The 21,099-nt window shown below is 41.2% G+C and overlaps 1 protein-coding gene across 2 annotated transcripts in view; it reads left to right on the top strand.

Moving 5' to 3' along the window:
- Positions 1 to 21,099, top strand: part of ABCB7 (ATP binding cassette subfamily B member 7) — a 1,517,597-nt gene that overhangs the window by 870,990 nt on the left and 625,508 nt on the right. For both annotated transcript variants that reach the window (XM_044057689.1, XM_044057687.1), the window contains one exon: positions 10,611 to 10,768. In XM_044057689.1, coding sequence (XP_043913624.1) covers positions 10,611 to 10,768 — 158 coding nt within the window. The remainder of the gene's footprint in view (positions 1 to 10,610; positions 10,769 to 21,099) is intronic.

Below are 21,099 nucleotides of genomic sequence, written 5' to 3'. Positions count from 1 at the left end.
AACATACTCTGCAATGTGGTTTTGATTCATTAGAGGCTTCTTGTAGAGCCGCAGTTACAGGATCTGTGATTTGAAGGCATGCTTGGTTAAAAGAACAAGGTTTACCTGATCATGTTAAGGCAAAATTATTGGATGCTCCTTTACAGCATGATAGATTGGGTGTTAAGGCAGAAGAGGTATTAAAGAAAATGGAGGATAAGGCAAAATCTATGCAAACAGTGAAGGATTTCTTACAGGTACAGCCACCTCGATGTAGCAGAAATTGGCCTTCTAAAAATTGGTCCTTTCCAGTATCAGGCAGACCACAGAGAGTCAAATACAGACGCCTAAGAGGCCAGACCACAGACCACGACAGTGAGGTGCTTCAACCCCGAAAGGATGGGAAGAGAAGTCACAACCTTATAGGAAACAGTCCCAATGACTTCCCCCTTCAAATGCCAAGCACTTACCTTTTGGCAGCTCCCTTAGAGGGAAAACTAGCACTTTTTTTTACAAAATTGGCATGTAATCACCCAAGACAAGTGGGTTCTGAATATTGTGTCTCAAGGTTACAGGTTCCACTTTCACACTCTACCAAGGCCAAAAGGAATGCCAGACCTGCCACAAAATCAATGGGCAGAGGCACAAAAACAAATTACAGCCCTCATAGACATGAGAGCTATTCAAAAAGTGCCACAACAGGAACAAGGACAAGGATTTTACACAAGACTTTTCCTGGTCCCCAGAAAGGACAAAGCCTGGAGACCCATACTGGACCTATCTACTCTAAATACTTACCTGGATGTTCCGAAATTCAAAATGTTGACACTACAGCAACTTCTTCCCATGCTGGGCAAGAAAGCTTGGCTTGTTACTTTGGACCTCAAAGAGGCATACCTGCATGTCCCAATCGGACAAAATTGCAGAAGATACCTCAGATTCATAGCGGGCACAATACATTACCAATTCTCTGCACTGCTCTTTGGCTGGCTTATTTACTGCGCCCAGGGTCTTCACAAAATGCCTGGCACCAGTAATTGCATTTTGCAGACAAAAAGGAATTCAAATATACCCCTGCTTGGACGACTGTCTTATTCAAGCGGAGAGCAAGGACATTCTTCTAAAGCATCTGGTGTTTGTAAAAATATTGCTAATTTGCCTAGGATACACAGTAAATGAAAAAAAGTCAAAACTAGTGCCCTCACAAGAGATAATATTCCTGGATGCCAGCTTAAATACAACGGCCCAGATGGCTTATCTCATGCCAGACAAGCAAGGACAACTGACTCAGTGCTTTCAATTGATGGCAACAAAAACCCAACACCCTGCAAGAAAAATTCTGCAGGCCTTGGGGTTCATGGCGTCCTGCATACTACTAATACCATATGCCAGACTGCATATGAGGAAATTACAATGGTACCTAAAAAGTGTTTGGACTCAGCACTGTCACAGTTTGGAAAAAGTAATACCACTTATTCCCTGCCTACAACAGGAGTTTCAATGGTGGGCAAAGGCATGTCACCACAACAAGGGACAGCCTTTCACTTTACCCACAGCCAGGCAGACACTAACAACAGATGCTTCGGATTACGCCTGGGGAGCACACGTGGCAGGAAAATGTATTCAGAGCAAGTGGGCCGCAGACCAAATGCATCTTCATATCAAGCAAAAAGAGATGCTAGCTGTACAAAATGCCCTAGCAGCTTTCAAGGACCTTCTGCATCCAGGACAACTATTACTAAAGACAGACAACACCACAGTTATGTGGTACATAAGCAAGGGGGGGCACTCATTCCTATCCCCTCTGCAGACAAGCCATGACTTTGTGGAACACAGCACTAACCTATCAAGTTCATCTGCAAGCACAATTCCTGCCAGGAAAGAAAAATACTCTGGCAGACGACTTAATCAGAAACATCATGGATCCTCACGAGTGGAAATTAAATCCACAAGTATTCAGCATGGTAACACAAAAATGGGGGTGCCCAGACATAGATCTTTTTGCCTCCCCTCTGGACTGCCAACTACAGAAATTCTGCACAAGGACTTACCACACACAAGCATGGAAAGTGGATGCTCTCTCCTTCAGCTGGAAAACCCTAAAAGTTTATGCCTTCCCACCACTGCCTCTCCTTTCAAAGGTACTCATAAAAGCCAGACAAGAAAGGCCAAAAATGATCCTGATTGCCCCAGACTGGCCACGCCAGCACTGATACCCAATCTTAAAGAACTTGGCTCAAGGCCCAGCATGGATTTTACCTGAAATTCCTCCTCTTCTGACTCAACAAAACAATCAGATCCTGCAGAGTCAGCTCAAAACCTTAAACCTGGCTGTATGGCGGATTACTGAGCCAAGCAGCCAACACCTCTCTCTAAAGCTGTTATGAATGTCATTTTGGAGGCCAGGAGGCCCAGCACCAGGAAATCCTATTCAGAAAAGTGGAAGAGATTCTGCGCCTGGAACCAGGCTTAAAGCTTTGACCCTCTTGTCCCAAATATTCCTCAAATATTACAATACTTAACTGAGATGCTGGACAAAGGCCTATCCTTTTCATCCATTAAGTTCCACACCTCTGCCATCTCAGCTCATTACAACATGGATCCTCCTATTTTCTCTTATCCATTATTAAAACAGTACCTCAGAGGGGCTAAAAACATAAGACCGCCCCGGAGAGCACCAACACCAACTTGGGACCTCAAGTTTGTCTTGGAAAAACTAACTTTACCTACTTCTGAGCAGCCAATTCAGCAGAATTAAAATGTGTCATGGAAAACTGCTCCACTTCTGGCAATAACCTCAGCACGAAGAGTCTCAGAGTTACAGGCACTAATGGCAGTGAAACCTTTCATCATTTTTCATCAGGACAAAGGTTTCTTTGAGAACAAACCCTACATTTATGTCAAAGGTGGTATCCAGTATGGCTCTTAACCAAACTATTCACTTGTCAACATTTTACCCAAACCCCCAGAATAAAGGGGAGAGACTTCTGCATTCATTGGACATACACAGGCAGTTACGCTTCTACTTGGACAAAACAAAAGCTTTCAGGAAACCTGAGTAATTGTTTGTAGCATATGCTGCAGGATCACAGGGAAAGGCTATTTCAAAGCAGACCATTTCAAAGTGGATAGGACACTGTATCCGTTTCTGCTACACACAGCATGTAAAAACTGTACTAGTAAAATTAGGCCACATTCCACCAGGGCAACAGCCACTTCAACTGCCTACCTTAGAGGAGTACCTACCAAGGATATTTTGGAAGCTGCAACTTGGAGTTCAGTGCACACCTTTACCAAGCATTACCACTTGCCTCTTTATTCTAAATCCAGAGCTGGCTTTGCCACTGCAGTGCTGCAGGGCCTCATAGCTACCCCAAATCCTTTATAGAACCAGCCACCCAACCTCAGCTTTGGGATTCAACCCAAGTGTAATGACTGCAGCAGTGAAACACTATGAACATAGTACAGTTTTGTACCTACCATAAATGTAGATGTTAGAGTGTATTCACTGCTGCAGTCCAGGTTACCCTCCCTCCATCCCGACTTTCTTAGCTGGGACTTATCTATACCTTTCTACCCTATGCAACCTATGCGGTGTATTTGCTTGTAACTGAAGGTATTGATTTTATTTTTTATGTATGTTTTATTAGCAATATGTATTGCCTACCTATTTGGGGGCACCTGACATCCGGGGCAAGAAAAACTGAAGAAAATGGCGTTGGCTGCATCTTATATACCCCTAGCGCACTGACGTCAGGGAGGAGGTGACAGCAACCGGTGCCAGACCAAGACTTTGGAACTCTGGCCGACTGCGGGACCGCCTGACGGCAGGATAACCCAAGTGTAATGACTGCAGCAGTGAATACACCCTAACATCTGTGTTTATGGTAGGTACAAAACTGTACTTCTTATGTCAGCAGTTGGACCTTAAATTCTAACATTATTCAAATAAAAGCAGTAATTCAGGAAATAAATCTTATACTTGCCCAACTTGACAAAAAGCTTATCCCTACTCAAAACCCTTATGATATCCAATGGGTTGCTGCTAAAGCTGTCATAAAAAGTCTTAATTATCCAAAAATCCTTGTGGTAAAAGAAAAAAAACATAACCATCAATCCAAACTGGAGACTCAAATTAAGGATATTGAAATAGAACTTCAACATAACTACTCAAAAGCTCTGGAAGAAACAATGACTGATTTGCAAAAACAATTACACAATTACCTTCAAAATCTTTCATTCATAGAGATGAGATCCCTTTACCAATACTCAGAATAGGCACAAAACCCTTCTAAAATTCTTGCCAGATTAATCAATATCAAAAACAGTCCTCCTAGGATTAAAGAAATCAAATATAAAGGACTACTAAAACATAAAGATCAAGACATTATAGACACATTTGAGGATATCTACTGAAATTTATGTAATCTCCCAAACTCTCACTCTAGCAATAAATTTGATGAGTTCATGCACATGTTAAAATTCCCATAACTTAGTGACTCTCAAAAGAACTCTCTAAAAATCACACCTTTGTTTAGAAGAAGTTAAAATTGTGATTAATAAACTCAAGGTAGACAAAGCCCCTGGCCCATATGGATACACTGCAGAATTCTACAAAAAATTCTCTGAGCCTGTCTCAAAAATCTTGTTGAAAATATTTAATCACATCATTCAATATGGCATAACTGATAGATATTTAAATAACTCAAAAACCATCTGAATACTCAAACCAAACTCTGACCCCTTAGATCCCGCTAGCTATAGACCAATTGTCCTCATCAATACGGACTTCAAGATTTTAGCCCATGTTATTGCAAGCAGCATACTCCCCTCTATAATCTCGCATGAACAAATGGGTTTCATGCAGAATAGACAAATATGTGATAACACTCTTCTCTTAGATACCATCATAAGACTTCTAGGTAATGATAGACATCCTAGATACTCCCTTACTGCTGATACAAGTAAAGCTTTTGACAGCGTAGACCTAACCTTTCTCTTTAATGTCTTACCCTCTTTTGGAATTCCTCAAGAATTCATTAATATTATTATAGTACTTTACCAAAATGCCTCCACTACCTTACACATAAATTTAAATCCAACCCTATTGTCATATCTAATGGAACAAGACAAGGTTGCCCCATGTCCCCCTACCTTTTTATTCTTTATCTAGAACCATTGCTTTTATTTTTGTCCCAAAATCCTTTCATCCTATACCTAAAATCTTGAATGTAAACCTTCTGTACTCTGCCTTTGCTGACGATCTAAACTTATACTTTGAACTACCCAATACTGACCTTCAAAAAATACTGAACTCACTAGAGACATACTCTAATATATCTAATTACAAATGAAATCCAAATAAATCCTATATATTACATTTAAATCCTTTGGGCCATTAAGAATTCTACTTTCCTGATATTGAGATCAAACCCAAATACCACCTAAAATATTTAGACATAAACTATACTCCTAACTTTAATGAGATCATTAAGATAAATTTACTACATACATGGTCAAATATTGAAAATGACATTAACAGATGGAAAAATATTAATCTGTCCTTATTATCAAAAGCTACTGTGGTCAAAATGAATGTTCTACCTAGGATCCTCTTTCAGTTTAATGCTACTCGCAGTCATTCCACAAAAATTCTTCACAAATGTAGAAAAGGCCTTATCAAAATTCTTGTGGCACCTTTAATCTGTTAGAATAAAATGACAAACTTTCTCTATCAAACGATAAAGGAGGAAAGGGGTTACCAGATCTCAAACTCTATTACTATGTAATAAATTTTAGCAGACTGACCCATATAGTCAACTACGATCCTAAACTGAGCAGCTGGACAGCCCAGTGGATCAAAATCTGGCACGATCAAATGAATTCCCTTGACATAAATCCAAAGTGTCGCCCCTTTCTAAATCTAAATCCAAAAATCTGCTTTACAAGGAACCTACACCCACTTATCAAACATATTATCCTTACTTTTCAAAGTCTGTTCAAGTTAACTCAACTCTCTAATGCTCTAGATCTTATTCAGCTGCTTTACCTAAATCCTAACTTACTAATCTATAACCAACCAATAAACAATACATTTACCTCTCATAAAAGACTTCACAGTTTGGGAACTATACAAATGGCATGACTCTAATACAGCAGAACTAAGACAGAAGCTTAAGCTGCCTAAGAAATATATTATTATATTCAGATCCCTGTTTTACTTACTAAAAACTAAATTATCATCTGTCAAAATTGATCACCAGGATATTAATTCTGCTATCTTAATTCTCAAAACACTAAGAATAAAATGATCTGCAAGACATATAAACTAATCACAAACATAAAATCCCAGAATACCCTCCTCTTCTCATCTTATTGGAATGAGAAAAGTCAAGTGATTTCATATGAAAATAAAAAATTGGCTATTGAAAATACGATTAAACTAATCCCCTTCAAACGTCTGCTTTACACCTAAGTCATGATTAACAGTAACGCTTAGTACATGCCATCAGTTCTAAATAAATTCACTCCCAAATATTCATCATATTGCCCCTATTGCCCATATCAAAAAGCTGACATGCTCCATGTCATTTGGAGCTGTAGAAGAGTTTACAACCTATGGTGTTCCTTAAGAGTAAGATTAGAAAAGATAGGATATGAAAAATCCACCTTTTCATGGAAGCAGCTATTTTACACATCACTACAACTTGTCTTCTCAAAATTCTAAAACATATATTTATCACTATGTGTGCCCTCATTAAATTCTACATCACTAAGAACTGGATTGATAAGTCCATAATTTCATGGGAAGATTTTTGTAACCTTGCTAGTAAATTCATATCCTCCCATAATCTGGTAAACACCTCTATAAAACAAAAGGAATACTATCAAAAATACTGGGGATGTTTGCTGGACTTAATTTTGAAGAATTAAAAACAGACACCACTTCAGCCCAAGCATATAAGCTCCTATAGTAAGTTATCATGATAACAATTTTTAGTCTAAACTTTCCAGTAATTTATCATGTACTTATTTATTACCTAGTTAGAATTAACAGGGAGTCTGTTTACTTCACATACACATCTTAATATAAGATGCTCCCCCCTCCATCTTCTACTTTCTGCTATGAAAATTTAACCTAAGAGATGTGACTTCTACTGTATATAATGTATATAGTTTTTAAGTTTTGTTTTGTTTCCTCACTCCTGTTTGAAGTTTTTTGTTAAATCTTTCTTTTCTTGTAACTGTTATATCCATTGATGCTAAATGTACTTTTGTTTTTCTTTTTATTTGACTGTTTATCAAAAAAACTCAAAGTTTTTTGAAAAAAAAAAAGAATCAATTAGGTGAGGTTAGAAAACACTAGGAAGAGAGCCTTGAAAAGCAGTTTACGAGGGAACAATTGGGGAAGACGTATATATATGGCTCCCAAGTATGCAGCAAAATCCAGAAGGTTCAAGATTTTTTGCTGGTAAGTGTTTGCAACAGGTATTTTTATACACCAAGCAGACTTCAAAGAATTCTTCCTCCAGTGGATGGTAAAATGTTGGAGGTATGATGGTGAAGAGGTAGTGGGGAACATTTTTTTTTGTGAGTATCTAATGCTTTGGCAGATTTAAAAAAATCCCTGCAGAGTACTCTTTCAGAAATATTGGGAGAGCAAATGGTTGTAACTAAGAAAGAATTCTTTTGAGGTGGAACACACAATTTGAATTGTTCATTTATAATAAGGCCTTAAGTTTAATTCTGTTGGCTGCCAACAAAAAATCAGTTACTAGAATATGGAAAGAAAACTGCACACCAACTGTATTTGAAATATCGAATGTTATAAAATAGATAAAAGACCTAGAATATGGCTTTTTAGAAAAGGGAAGTAGCAAACTACATAGAAATAAATGGAATTTTTTGGGAGCAGTGCATACAGACTAATGTTCAGAAGGAGGAGGATGAGTGAGGTTTAAGTAAGAGAAGGCAGAAATTGAGGAACTTGTGTAATGTTGATCTGAAAGGCAGCTGAAAAGAAAGAAAACATGAAATGTGTGTAAATGGAAAAAAATACTGTGCAGTTCTGATGTTATGGACTGAAATCTCTCTCTTCTTCCATGCTGACCATCTTTTTAGTTTAACAGATCTTTTGTGTTGGTTGTGTTTCAACGTGACCTTTTGGCAGCTCCAAACTGCTAGAGTAATTTTGTTTTTGTCATGTAAGCAGAATGAATAAAACACAACACTGCCAGAGCCTCAAAGATGAATCTGTTTTGACAGATTGTCTAGTAGCACTAAAATTAAGTTTTAATCTTGCAAGGAGAGGGAACTGAGCTCAAATACTCCTCACATGTCCACTGCCTTTGAAGGAAGACCTTGAGGCTAGTTTTCTGATTTTTTGTTCGTTTGTTCGCCATCTTCCTTCACAAAGTAGTTAAAGATTTGGTATAAAGCTAGAATGCTTGCCATTTTCATTTTGTGTATCAGTTTGAGTGTTGTCACTTCACATTCAAATTATCACTTTTGCATTTTGTCCAACTTTTTAACTGCAACGACTTACTCTTTGGAAGTTCAGTCTGTGCTGGTTTTCTGAGCATGTTCCTTGGGAACCTTAGAATGTTTTGGTTAGTATTTTTACAATTGAAGCATATCCTTCCATCTTAATCCCTATTTCCAAGACAGAATGTTTTTCTCTCCTTGAGGTCTAAATTTTATATTTGAATTTTCTTTTACCTTACCCCCAAGCTCTTCCAGCCTTGTGTGAATTTTCATGAAGCTAGGGTTTGCTTTCCTTTAATTCCTCCTTTTTGTTACAAATGATCTCAGCTAAGGTGATAGGATTTTGTATTTTCAGTGTTTTTAGATGTTTGTGCCTACATTGCTAAGACACAAGCCCTTTGAAAACTGGACTGTTTTACTCCACGAAAATTGTTGGTAATTACCTACCTGAGTACTTTACTGGACAAGTCAAAGCCCGTTCTGAGAGAGCTGTTCGATTTTCTGTTGTGCCATTTTTAAGTAACATCTGTTGCTGTTTGTGAGGCTATAACTTTGGTTGTGTTCATGCTTTTATGAAATATCACACTTTCATTGTGCATTCTAAAGCTGGAGGAAGTTTTGTTGTTGGAGTAGCTGAGAGTATTTTGGCAACTGTTTCAGTTCACCATGTCCAAAGCCAGAGGTGATGAATACCAGTAAGATGGTATAAAATGTAAAGCTGTGTGAGGAGCTCTTAATAACAGAGAATTGCTGAATTCATTTAGTTCTCTCTTAACTGCCCTTTTTTCTGTTTGGTCAATTAATTTATTTCTTTTAGTCTTAATATCGTTTGGACTTCAGTTCAGGTTTGCATAATTAAACTGTAAGAGTATATAATGACTGTGCTAAAGTGATTTATAGCTTGCCATTGTTATAAGTTAGGACTGGAGAAGGATTTATTTATTGGATGATAGAAGTATAACCAGTTTTCATTGATTGTACTTGTTAATTCTGTCCTGTCCTGTCTGATGTGTTTGATAACGAAATTGCTTTCCTGCACAATCCTGTTCAGTAATTGCTTTCCTGTACAATCCTGTTCAGTATGTAACCTCTTACCAGCCTGCCTGAGAGTAGATGGTTGATCACACCATTACTCTAGCACAAGACTGGACCTTGTTTCCTAAAAATGGATGCTTTCCAGAATTTTGTTTCAAATTATGGTTGGTGTACCACATTTCACTCAATGTGTATTTTGTTTAAACACAGAAATTCTGGCTTTTTAGGCTTCACTGCTCCATTTATTGAGTTTGTATTACTGCAATTCTTGCAAGACAGACTGAGCTGCTGCCTGCCCTCATCTTACAAGAAGTACTGCAGAAGACATGGTTTAGATTGGAAATGGTGTGTTTTTAGGTAATCCTTGCTCCTTCTTTGCTTGCTGTCAGACTTGTAGAAATAGAAAGGAAAGAATAATACCAAAGATGATGAATACTGAAGAGACAAAAGAAAAACTATAATGTTATATAATAGTTTCTTATATAACTGTCCTTTCTCTACACCAATAAGATGGACATAGATGCTACCTCAAGTTAAATAGCAGTGGTCATTGTGGGTAGAGCTGGATGTACTGTTTGGATCTTAGATAAGTCATGCTGAAAAATGTAGGGTATGAACAAAAATGTTGAATAATTCTTTGTATTGTTGCTGGAATGCTTTTGACATATATGTCAAAAATGGTTAATGGTTCATTTCACAGGCCTATACTTAACACTTAACAAGGGTGTCAGAACTTGTTAGAGATTTGGGGTGCATGGCTAGGTTTAAAAATGCCTTTATGGTCATTAACCTAGTAAACACCTGTGAACCTATATATGAATTGGAGTTCTTGGATGTGTTGATAGATAGGGCAAAATTGTCCTATAGAGGTTGCCATAAACTGTATAATACCTAAATTAGTTTTACATTTGAATAATGTAATATAACCAAGCATTTAGTCAACAAGCACAAAAGTTTACACTAGCATAAAGGACTTTCAGAGATTTTGCAGTAACCACACACACATGAATTGAGAGAACTGCGGAATAAGGCATAGATGACCCCATCCTAGACTGTTAACTTATTTTACTGTTTGTTTTTTGTGACTATAATTTTTCTGTTTTTCCTTATAGGTAACATGACTGTGGGAGACTTGGTGATGGTGAATGGACTGCTTTTTCAGCTCTCTATGCCACTTAATTTCTTGGGAACAGTGTATCGAGAAACCAGACAAGCACTAATAGACATGAACACAATGTTTACACTCCTCAGCATAGATACAAAAATCAAAGTAAGTTGCACACACACATTTCACTTGGTCTACAGATAGTACTGCACTTAGTATCACTAGTAAGTGTTATTTATACTGTCTGATGTATGACACTGCAGGTTTTCTCATAACAGATGAGAAATGCTTTGTGCAGTAATAGTCATCTAATGTGAAGTTTTAACTGAATGTTTAGAACTTTGTGCTCTCTTTAGGGGAATTGCAAGCCATTTATAGCATACAGCTACTCTTTCTGTTGGCTGTGATATGGAGACATCTACTCTTTGAATCATGAAGCATAGTTTTTCTTTATCCATAGTAGTTTAATTCTCCAGTTATGCATTTACTAAGCCACAGTGCTGGCAAGTAATTTGCTAGAATTACTTTTTTGTGTTTTTCATCTCCTTTTAGCAAACATGCTCTTTCTTATACTAGACAAGACTATTTTAAAAGGTGTAAAGTTAGCTGTGTTTAACTCTTTATTATTGCCATATGCTGTTTGGATTAGTAGCTCTGCAATAACCATTGACCAGTAATTGTCTTATTTTCAAAGTGTACTGGTTGTATTTGAAATATTAATTTTTTTGTAGCTTAGGAAAGTGTTAACTTTGGTGAGATTAAAAAATAACGTAAGATTGGAAAGTTTTTCCAAACTGTACAGTCTAGTACTATGTCAGAGCACATGGCTGTATTTTGTAATGTCACTACATGCCAACTTGATGCTATGTCTGCTATCACAAAAGGTTCTCACATGAAAAGCCGGCTCCCTGGCTTTGCAGGATAATGCCATATGACCTAAACCTGGATTTGAGTAGCTCCCGTGTACTTAGGAGCTGAATGCAGTGGGCCATCAAGGCCAACTTTCTTGCCCTTGGGGATGGCAGCCTTCACTGCAGTACTGATACCCATTGGAGGCCATGTGTTGCTGTAAGACATCATGATGGGCCAGGAGTATGTTTGCAGACTGCATCCAGAGTTTATATATGCATGGTACTGTTGCCATTTGCCATTATTGTAAGAGTCCCATTTCTTCAGCCTGCCATGGGTAACTAAAAGTTAGGGTAAGAAGTAAAAGGTTCTTCAAGGATAGCAGTAGTGCCACAGCCAAACAGTGTAGTTCCCCCATTCCATGGTCAATAAAATGCCACCCATTCTTGGTTATCCATCAATTTTCAAGTGTGTGTTCTAGTGGGGTATACAATAGACTTGTGGATTGAGGGTCCAGAGTGAGGCTCCATTTATCTGGCTCTTAATCAGAGTAGCATAGTGAAAAAAAATACATTTGAGTAGAACATGCTGACAAGGGAGAGTTTTACTGTTCAGGTTTGCTTTCTGTATCTCCCTTTCTTGCCCGTTGATGCAGCATTTATAAAAATGTACCTGTGTTTACATAGGAAAAAGCTGCATATCTTAAATCTGAATCTTGTATCATATCATGACATCATCTTGAATTTTTTCAGTAATTGGTTGTGTCATCGCCTTTAATTTACAATTGTTTCTGAGCTGCCTAGAATGACAAAGGTCCATTTAGGTGCATATTTATCCTGAAAGTAATCTTAAGTGATGTAATTTCTTTTTTTGTAAGTTTACGCCTCAGCACAGATACATTTCTGTTCATTTGTCATCTTTGAATTTTATTTTTTTCTGTCAACATTAAAGGTCTGATTATTATAGATTATAAAGTTGTTTGGCTTCCTGATGATTTATTGAGTTTGAACTTCATTGCACCTCATAATTATCTTAAACAGTAAGTTTTAATTTCTAAAAATAGTCAGATAGGGCTTCTCCCCTCACCCCTTTATAAATGATGTAAGATCACACAATTTAGGAGTAGGGAAGAAGTTTCATTTGGCACAGTTTCTTCTAGACTTTTTTGCAGGCGAGATCCTTGCAAAAATCTTCAAGACCACATCCATCAGGTCTACCAGAAATCTGACAGAAATCAATGTGGGTGGAATAAGGAGGAAGTCCCCCAGGACCCAAATTCAGATGGAAGCTCTTCTATCTCCGTTTCCCATCAGACTCATGAGCTTTGGACCCTCTCCCTTACCTATGGCTAATCCTACCCAGATCCGACCTCCATGTTCAGGGATGTTGGAGCAGAGCTCTTCTGGACTGTGCATGTCATATGCAAATTTGTGGTCATCTACTCTGGCATCATCCCTGATCAAACCGGCTCCAATTTTCTCCGAGTAGGAAGAATCTCTGAGCTAAGCTTTGGCATTGAGTCTGGTTGTAAAGGGTTTGACTCCGAAGTTCTCAGAGCTTTGGCATTGGATAGCTTGGCTCCGACTTCTGTCTTGAAGCAGAGTTGAGGTGGTGTCCTTGAGCATACTGGTATGGCAGCTTTGGTTTCACCCAGAGTGGTCTTGGGTTCTCCCTCGGCTTCTGCCTTCGAGGCAGTGGAGAGTGCTCTTTCCAAGACTGCAGAGCAGACATCTGTAACCCTCTTGGCTCTATCCATTCTGCAACTGAGAGCCCCGAGTCCTGATCCTGCACAGTCTATTCCATCAGGACAGCTGGTTCACACTAGCTTTGAGACAGTCCTCCTTCAGGACTCCCTTCAAGCTTCCGAGTCCTGTCTGGACCTTCTCCCAGCAGAGGCTTCTCAGAAGCATAAGTGTAAGAGAAGACACATTGCCCCCCCCCCCCCCCCCCCCAGGAGTCCTTGATAGAAAAGACAAATTTTGTTGAAGGGGTGGTCCCGCGGATCACTTGAGGAGGTCTCATTCTGGGAGATCCTCAAGCTTATAAGACAGAAAGGAGGTTGGTCTTTCAAAGCCCCTTCCCAGGTGGAATCTGTGTTTCTTGAGGCTTTTAGTTCTGGCTCAGCTACTCCATGGGTGGTTCCCCCAGCTAATGTGATGGTGGATTTAGTCTCTCACTGGGCATGGGAGGAACTCAATATCACAGAACCAATCCCAAAGGAACCTGAGAAATACCTTGTTGCCCTTAATGACTACTCTCACTGGACCAAAGGCACAGCAGTGGATGCCATGGTAGTGGAGGCAGCCATTAAGAAGGAGCTCACAGAAGCAAGCTATTCTATCCATCCCCTAACCAGTATTCCATAGTTTTGGGCAGATTTGGGAATTGTGTTACTTCTTCAGCTACCTTTGCTTTAAGGTCCCTAAATTACTTGGGCACATATGACAAGTTTTCAGAGAGACTTTACCAAAGAGCTCTCCAAGTCTATTTTTGGGTCATGTCTACTGAAAAGAGGAATGCAGTGTATTTACAACTGGCCACCCTTCAGTCCTTGTTGAACACTTTGGTGCATCTTATATCCAGTGCAATGGAATGTGTTTTGAGAGCTGAAGCAATAGGCATTACAGTAGGGAGTCATGCCTGGATATGCTTATGTGACTTCATGGATCCTTTTAAGACATTATTTATCAACGCCCCATTTGATGGCTCAATCTTGTTCCACCCTAAGATGAAAGATGCACTTTTCAGGAGTTAACAGGATGTGAAAACTCTGTCTGCCAAAGACATATAGATGTTCTTCATGTTTCACTGTTGCAGTCATCACCTGTGGGTTATCTCTGCTGTGGTAGCCCTCAGCCGGCCCGAATACCAGAGCCAGTGTTTTTCTGCATTGGCTGGTGTCGCCTGACATCAGGTCATCAGTGCTGTAAAGCAAGGCAGCCAACACTATTACATCAGTCTTTCTTGGTGTGAAGCCTGTAGCGGAAGCAGTTCGCAGGTGTGCAGGTCGGTCACTACCAGAGTTTAAATTACAGCTGAAAACGTCTAAAGCTAAGTACCCATTTGGGGATCATTTTTTCTTGCACTAACCGATGTCGTAAAAAGTTAACAATTGTCTCGCCTGTGGAAAGCAGATCCCACACTGAGACTTCCATTCATACTGCGTCACTTGTTTAGGCCCAGAACACAACATCCCCTGTTGCCAGTTCTGTGCCCTCATTAACGCGAGAACCATTCACTGTAGAGCTCTTATTGTAGACAGATTTTTTCGTCTTCCATCTTTGCATTCCGAAATGGCATCCGTCAGCCAACATTCTGAAAAAACAGAGATAACGATAGAGACAGACCACACAAGGCTAAGCCTTCTGACGACTCTACCGCTAAGCAGGTCATCAGTTCTCCGGAATTCAGTGAGACGCTTTTGCAGTCCCTGATGCCTGATACGATATCTACACAGGTCTCTACTGAGACCCTTTCAGAGCTCTGTATGCCACAGAAATCTTCTCTCATCGTCGAAGCCTTTGGCTGTCTCTATCGGTTGGGTTCTTAACCGCGATGCAGTCACCGGCTTCTGAGGAGTCTTCTCTCACTACCGAATCTAGACAAAAAAACAATGTCTTCTCATCCGACTACAGTTTCAGATCGATGGATACTCTTAGGCCTAGAAGCCAGGCCACTCTTAGAAAATCTGCCTCTAGCCACCATCTTGCTCCTGCTCCACCACCCAAGTACAAATGGTTAAAATGGCGGAGAATCTTCTCTTCCTTATCAGGGGTAGTCAGGCCTCAACTTCTAAAAGGAAAAAACACGCTTCTCCTGAAATTATGACCGAAGGGATTCTGAGGAGTCTGATTATTCAGATTTTGAAGAGTAACAACAACCTCTGACTGCTTATGAGGATTCAAATGCAGAGGAATCCATTCCTTCTGCCTCCCCACCAGAAGACCTTTCCTTTGGGGAAGCTCTTCACACCCTCAGGGAACATTTCCAGTGGGAATCTCAGGACTTCCCACAGTCTAAGAAAAGACTAAGAGAGATGTTCATCGTGTTACACTGCTGCAGTCATTACACTTGGGTTATCCTGCCACCATGCGGTCCCGTAGTCGGCCAGAGTTCCAAAGTCTTGGTTCGGCATTTGTTGCTGTCGCTTCTTCCCTGACGTCAGTGCGCCAGGGATATATAAGATGCATCCGACGCCATTTTCATCAGTCTTTCTTGCCGTGCGGTGCCCGAAGCAGAAACAGTTTGCAAGTGACGGTCGGCCGACTCCTGAGATTTTTGAAGTTGAATTTCAGATCCGAAGTCTTCAATAAAGCTAAGTACCCTGTTGGGGAAACTTTTTTCTTGCCTCAGACCGATGTCAAAAAAAGTTAATAATTGTATTTCTTGTGGGAAGCAAATTACCTCATAAGGACTTCCACTCTTACTGTATTCCATGCCTAGGCCCTGATCACGATGTCACTAGTTGTCGGTTTTGTGCAAGATTTAACAAACGCACTATAAAAAGACATTTTGATTTTGATTTACACTACTTTGGCCGAAGGTTCAATTATACTATGCCGTCGGATCAACTGACGACCGCAATTCCGAAAAAACGCAAAGACAAGGATAAAGACAGGCATCCGAGGTCCAAAACCGACGACGAAACCTCTTCTAGGCCAGTCGCCGGTTCTCAGTGAGGTGCTTTCGCAGCCCCTGACACCCGCTACCTCAGAGCCACAGACCGCTTCAGACTCCCACGTGGAGACAACTAGGCCTCTGGAAACTCAAGATGTCCTTCAAGGATGCAGCTGCAGTCATCACATATGGGTTGTCCTGCCTCAGGCAGCCCTTCGGTCGGCCGGATTCCAAAGTCTGGGTCCGGCGTCGGCTGATGTCGCCCTTGCAGTTCACAAGTGCCGGTCGGCCAGCTCCTGTAAATTCGCTATCCGAAGACTTCAAAAACTAAGTACCCTGTTGGGGACTCTTTCTTGCTTCAGCCGATGTCAGAAAAAGTTAATAATTGTTTAACTTGTGGGAAACAAATACCTCATAAGGATTTCCACTCTTATTGTCTACCTTGCTTAGGCCCAGACCACGACGTCTCGGCCTGTTCTGCCTGCACTTCCTTCAACCGATGCACGCTTAGACATCTGTCGGAGTTCGCAGAAGAGTTTTTTGGGGATAGTTTTGCTTACAAAATGCCGTCGGAAACCCCGACATCACATTTAATTAAGAAACGGAAAGACAAGGACCGACACGCGGGCCGCGGTTTCGGCTGAAACCGCGGCTAGGCCTACCGCGAGTGTCTCGGTCTCGGCTGATACAGAGTCCTTGGAACTTGCGAACCCTGAAATATTACAACTGACAGCCTCGGCCCTGGAGGCTCCTACCGAGTCGGTTACAGAATTGCCTTCCGAAACTGGTGTATTGGAATCTTCCGACACCATACCTTTAGACAAAGCTACACCAGCACGTGGTGCAGCCAGGCCTCCTGCATCCATGTCTATTAAGGCCTTCACCAGGGCTAAAGCTGCAAAACACTCTAAAGCCATGCCTCCCAGAGTTATTCCTCAGGGACCTTCTTCTAGTTCACAGATTCTAAATTTAGCAGAGGACCTTATCTCCTTAATTAGGGGCTCTCAGCCTCATCCGGACAGGGACTCCCTTCCCCCTCTAGACAAAAGGCCCAGGATGGATCCTCCTGATCCCCTTTCCTCAGAGGAGGCCTCTGTTGGCTCGGATCACTCAGACTACCAGGAGGAGGCTTATTCGGCCTACGAGGATTCGGATGCAGAGGAATCTATTCCCTCGGCCTCCCCTCCTGAAGAGCTTTCCTTTGGGGAGACCCTTCACACTATGAGAGAGCATTTCAAATGGCAGGGCCAGGAATATTCTGATTCCAGGAAAAGACTAAGAACTTTTCTCCATTTACCTCTGCATATACCTTTGGCTATTCCTCCTGTTTTAAATGTGATTGATGATGTATACTCTGACTCTAGTATGACCCCTGACACTCTGCCTCTGGCCCCTGTTAAGCCCGATAGGTATTACAGAGTCCCGGACACACATAATTTTCTTTATAAGGCCCACTCTGCTGACCCTGAAACTATTTCTCAGGGCCCTAAAGGGGTTGCAGCTGTTACTTCTAAGAACCCACTCCCCTCTGCAAAGGAGTCCAGGGCATTAGAGAGATGGGGTAAAAAAGTGTATACTTCGGCCACTCTTGCTATGAGGGCATTAAATTGTCAATTTCACATGATACAGTATCAAGAGTATTTGTTAGAAGAAATGCATAAGAAATTGTCTTCTTCTGAACCCCTTGACCGTAAATCCCTTCAGGATCTGGTACATAACTCCCAGCAGGTTAGCAACCACTTCTTGCAGTGTGGTTATGATGCATTGGAAGCTTCATGTAGGTCAGCAATGACAGGTGTTGTCATACACAGGCATGCTTGGCTGAAGGAACAATCTCTGCCAGAACCATGTTAAAGCTAAGCTTTTGGATGCTCCACTGGAAAAGCAGAAGTTATTTGGTTCCACTGCTCAAGACGTCCTAAAGAAATTGAGGAAAAGGCAAAATCTGTACAAACAGTTAAGGATTTTCTTCAAGTCCAACCGCCTAGATTTAGCAGAAACTGGCCTTCCAAGAATTGGTCCTTTCCGGACACAGAAAGATTTCAAAGGGGCAGGAACAGGCGTGCCAGAGGTAGAGGGCAAGCTAGGGGCTCCTACAGAGGCCGTCAATGGCAACCTCCAATCCAGACAGGCAGTTCAGGACCTGCAACTGCTGCACAAGGACAAACTCAATGACTTTGCTTTGACTCCACCAACCAGGGCTCAATTAGAAGCACCTTTGGGCGGAAAGCTTTCTTTATTCTCAAGAAATTGGCACAACATTACAAGAGACAAATGGACACTCCAAATAATAGACAACGGATACAGGTTCCATTTCCACACTTTGCCAAAAAGAAAAGGCATGCCAGGTCTGCCACCAAATCAAAGGGCAGAGGCTTTGAAACAAATCTCAAACTTACTACAAATGAAAGCCATAGAAAAAGTTCCTATTTCAGAACAAGGCCAAGGATTTTACTCCAGGCTATTCCTTGTTCCAAGAAAAGAGCATCAATGGAGACCAATTCTCGACTTGTCCGCCCTGAATACTTATCTCATTGTGCCAAAATTCAAAATGCTGACTCTACAGCAACTCCTTCCCATGCTGGGCAAGTGGTCTTGGCTGGTTACTCTAGACCTCAAGGAGGCATACCTGCATGTCCCTATCAGACAAAGTTGCAGAAGATACCTCAGATTTCTTGTAGGGTCAGAGCATTATCAATTCTCAGCATTGCCCTTTGGCTTATCTACTGCGCCCAGAGTATTCACGAAATGCCTGGCATCAGTAATAGCACACTGCAGACTCCAGGGGATTCAAATCTACCCATATCTGGATGACTGCCTTATACAAGCGGACAACCAACAAACTTTGATAAAGGACTTAAATTATGCCATCAATCTTCTACAGGCCTTGGGATATACAGTCAACATGCACAAATCAAGACTTGTTCCATCCCAAAGAATAACCTTTCTGGGTGCGGATTTAGATACAACCACCCAAATGGCTTATCTCACAGAAGAAAAACAAAGTCAACTACCGGATTACTTCAAGAATCTGACAAGACAAACCCAGCTGACTGCAAGGAAAATCCTGCAAGCCCTGGGTTACATGGCATCCTGTATTCTTTTGATTCCACAAGCAAGGCTACATATGAGAAAGCTACAGTGGTACCTAAGGAGTTTATGGACTCAGCACAGTCACAGTTTGGAGACGTTAATCCCACTCATTCCCTGCCTTCACAAGGAATTTCTGTGGTGGGCTCAGGCCAGCCAGTCCAACAGAGGGTTGCCCTTCATAAAGCCAAAACCCTCCCAAACTATTACAACAGACGCTTCAGACCTAGGTTGGGGAGCACACATGGAGGGCAGAGGTATCCAAGGACAGTGGTCACAAAAGGAGCTACGCATGCACATAAATCAAAAAGAAATGCTAGCAGTGATACATGCAATCGAGGCCTTCAAACTCTTTCTGCCAAGGCCATCTACTAATAAGGACAGACAACACCACAGTTATGTGGTACATAAACAAGCAAGGAGGTACCCATTCTTACCCTCTTTGCAGACTGGCAATGAATCTATGGGATCTTTCCTTGAAACTCGATATACAGCTACAAGCTCAGTTTGTGCCAGGAAGGACAATACACTGGCGGACAGCTTAAGCAGAAATATCATGGATGCACACGAATGGATGCTGCACCCAGACATTTTTCAACAGATAACACAATCTTGGGGGAGCCCGGACATAGATCTATTTGCATCCCCCCACAATCATCAACTGAAGAAATTCTGCTCAAGGACATACCACCCACAAGCGTGGAAAGTGGACGCCCTCTCTTTCAGCTGGAGAAATCTGACAGTGTATGCATTTCCTCCTATTCCATTAATGACCAAGGTGTTACTGAAGATCAGGGCAGAGCAGCCAAAAGTGATTCCGATAGCTCCGGACTGGCCAAGACAGCACTGGTACCCACTGCTAAGGAGCATGTCACGTACGAAACCATGGCCCCTACCTCTATGGCCACTTCTACTGACACAGCACAGATACAAAACTCTTCATTCCAACCTGAAAACATTGCAACTAACAGCGTGGAGAATACCTTGACTCCTCCTCAGGATAAGCTATCCGAGAGAGTGAAGAATATTATTATGGAAGTTCGCCGCCCTTCCACAAGGAAGGTATATTCAGCAAAATGGAAAAGATTTCTCATCTGGAACACCACAAAGGGCCTAGATGCGACAATGATGAACATGGCACATATCCTGGAATATTTGGCAGAAATGTTCCACAATGGGCTGTCTTATTCTTCTATTAAGATTCATGCTTCAGCAATTTCAGCTGAGTACAATACTGATCCACCTGTCTTTTCTCATCCTCTCCTAAGACAGTTTCTAAGAGGAATTAAAAACATCAAACCTCATAGGAATCCACCTCTACCTGCTTGGGACCTTAACTACGTGTTGGAAAAACTGACACTGCCTCCATTTGAACCAGCAGCATCCGCAGATCTACAGTACCTTTCATGGAAGACTGCTTTCCTTCTGGCAATAACCTCAGCAAGAAGGGTTTTGGAATTGCAGGCCCTGATGGCAGTTCAGCCATTCATTATTTTTCACCAGGACAGAGTTTCATTAAGAACTAATCCTACTTTTATGCCAAAGGTGGTATCCAGGGTTTCATTGAATCAAGCCATTCACTTGCCTACCTTCTTCCCAAATCCACAAAACAAAGGGGAGAAACTGCTGCACACCCTGGACATTCACAGACAGTTGCGCTACTACTTGGACAGAACTAAAGGTTTCAGGAAAACTGACCAGCTGCTGGTAGCATATGCTGCTGGTACTCAAGGAAAAGCAATTTCCAAACAGACAATTTCAAAATGGATAGGAAATTGCATCCGCTTTTGTTACTCATTTCATGGAAAGACTGTACCAGCTAACATTAGACCTCATTCTATGAGAGCCACAGCCACCTCCACAGCCTTCTTAAGAGGGGTGGCTACAAAAGACATTTTAGAAGCTGCCACATGGAGCTCCGTGCATATATTTGCCAAGCA

The sequence above is a fragment of the Protopterus annectens genome, chromosome 15.part0, assembly GCF_019279795.1.
Source record: "Protopterus annectens isolate FY-2018-M chromosome 15.part0, PAN1.0, whole genome shotgun sequence".
NCBI lineage: Eukaryota > Metazoa > Chordata > Ceratodontiformes > Protopteridae > Protopterus > Protopterus annectens.
Note: the sequence above shows the minus strand (reverse complement) of the source record. Positions and strands in the feature narration are given on the sequence as shown.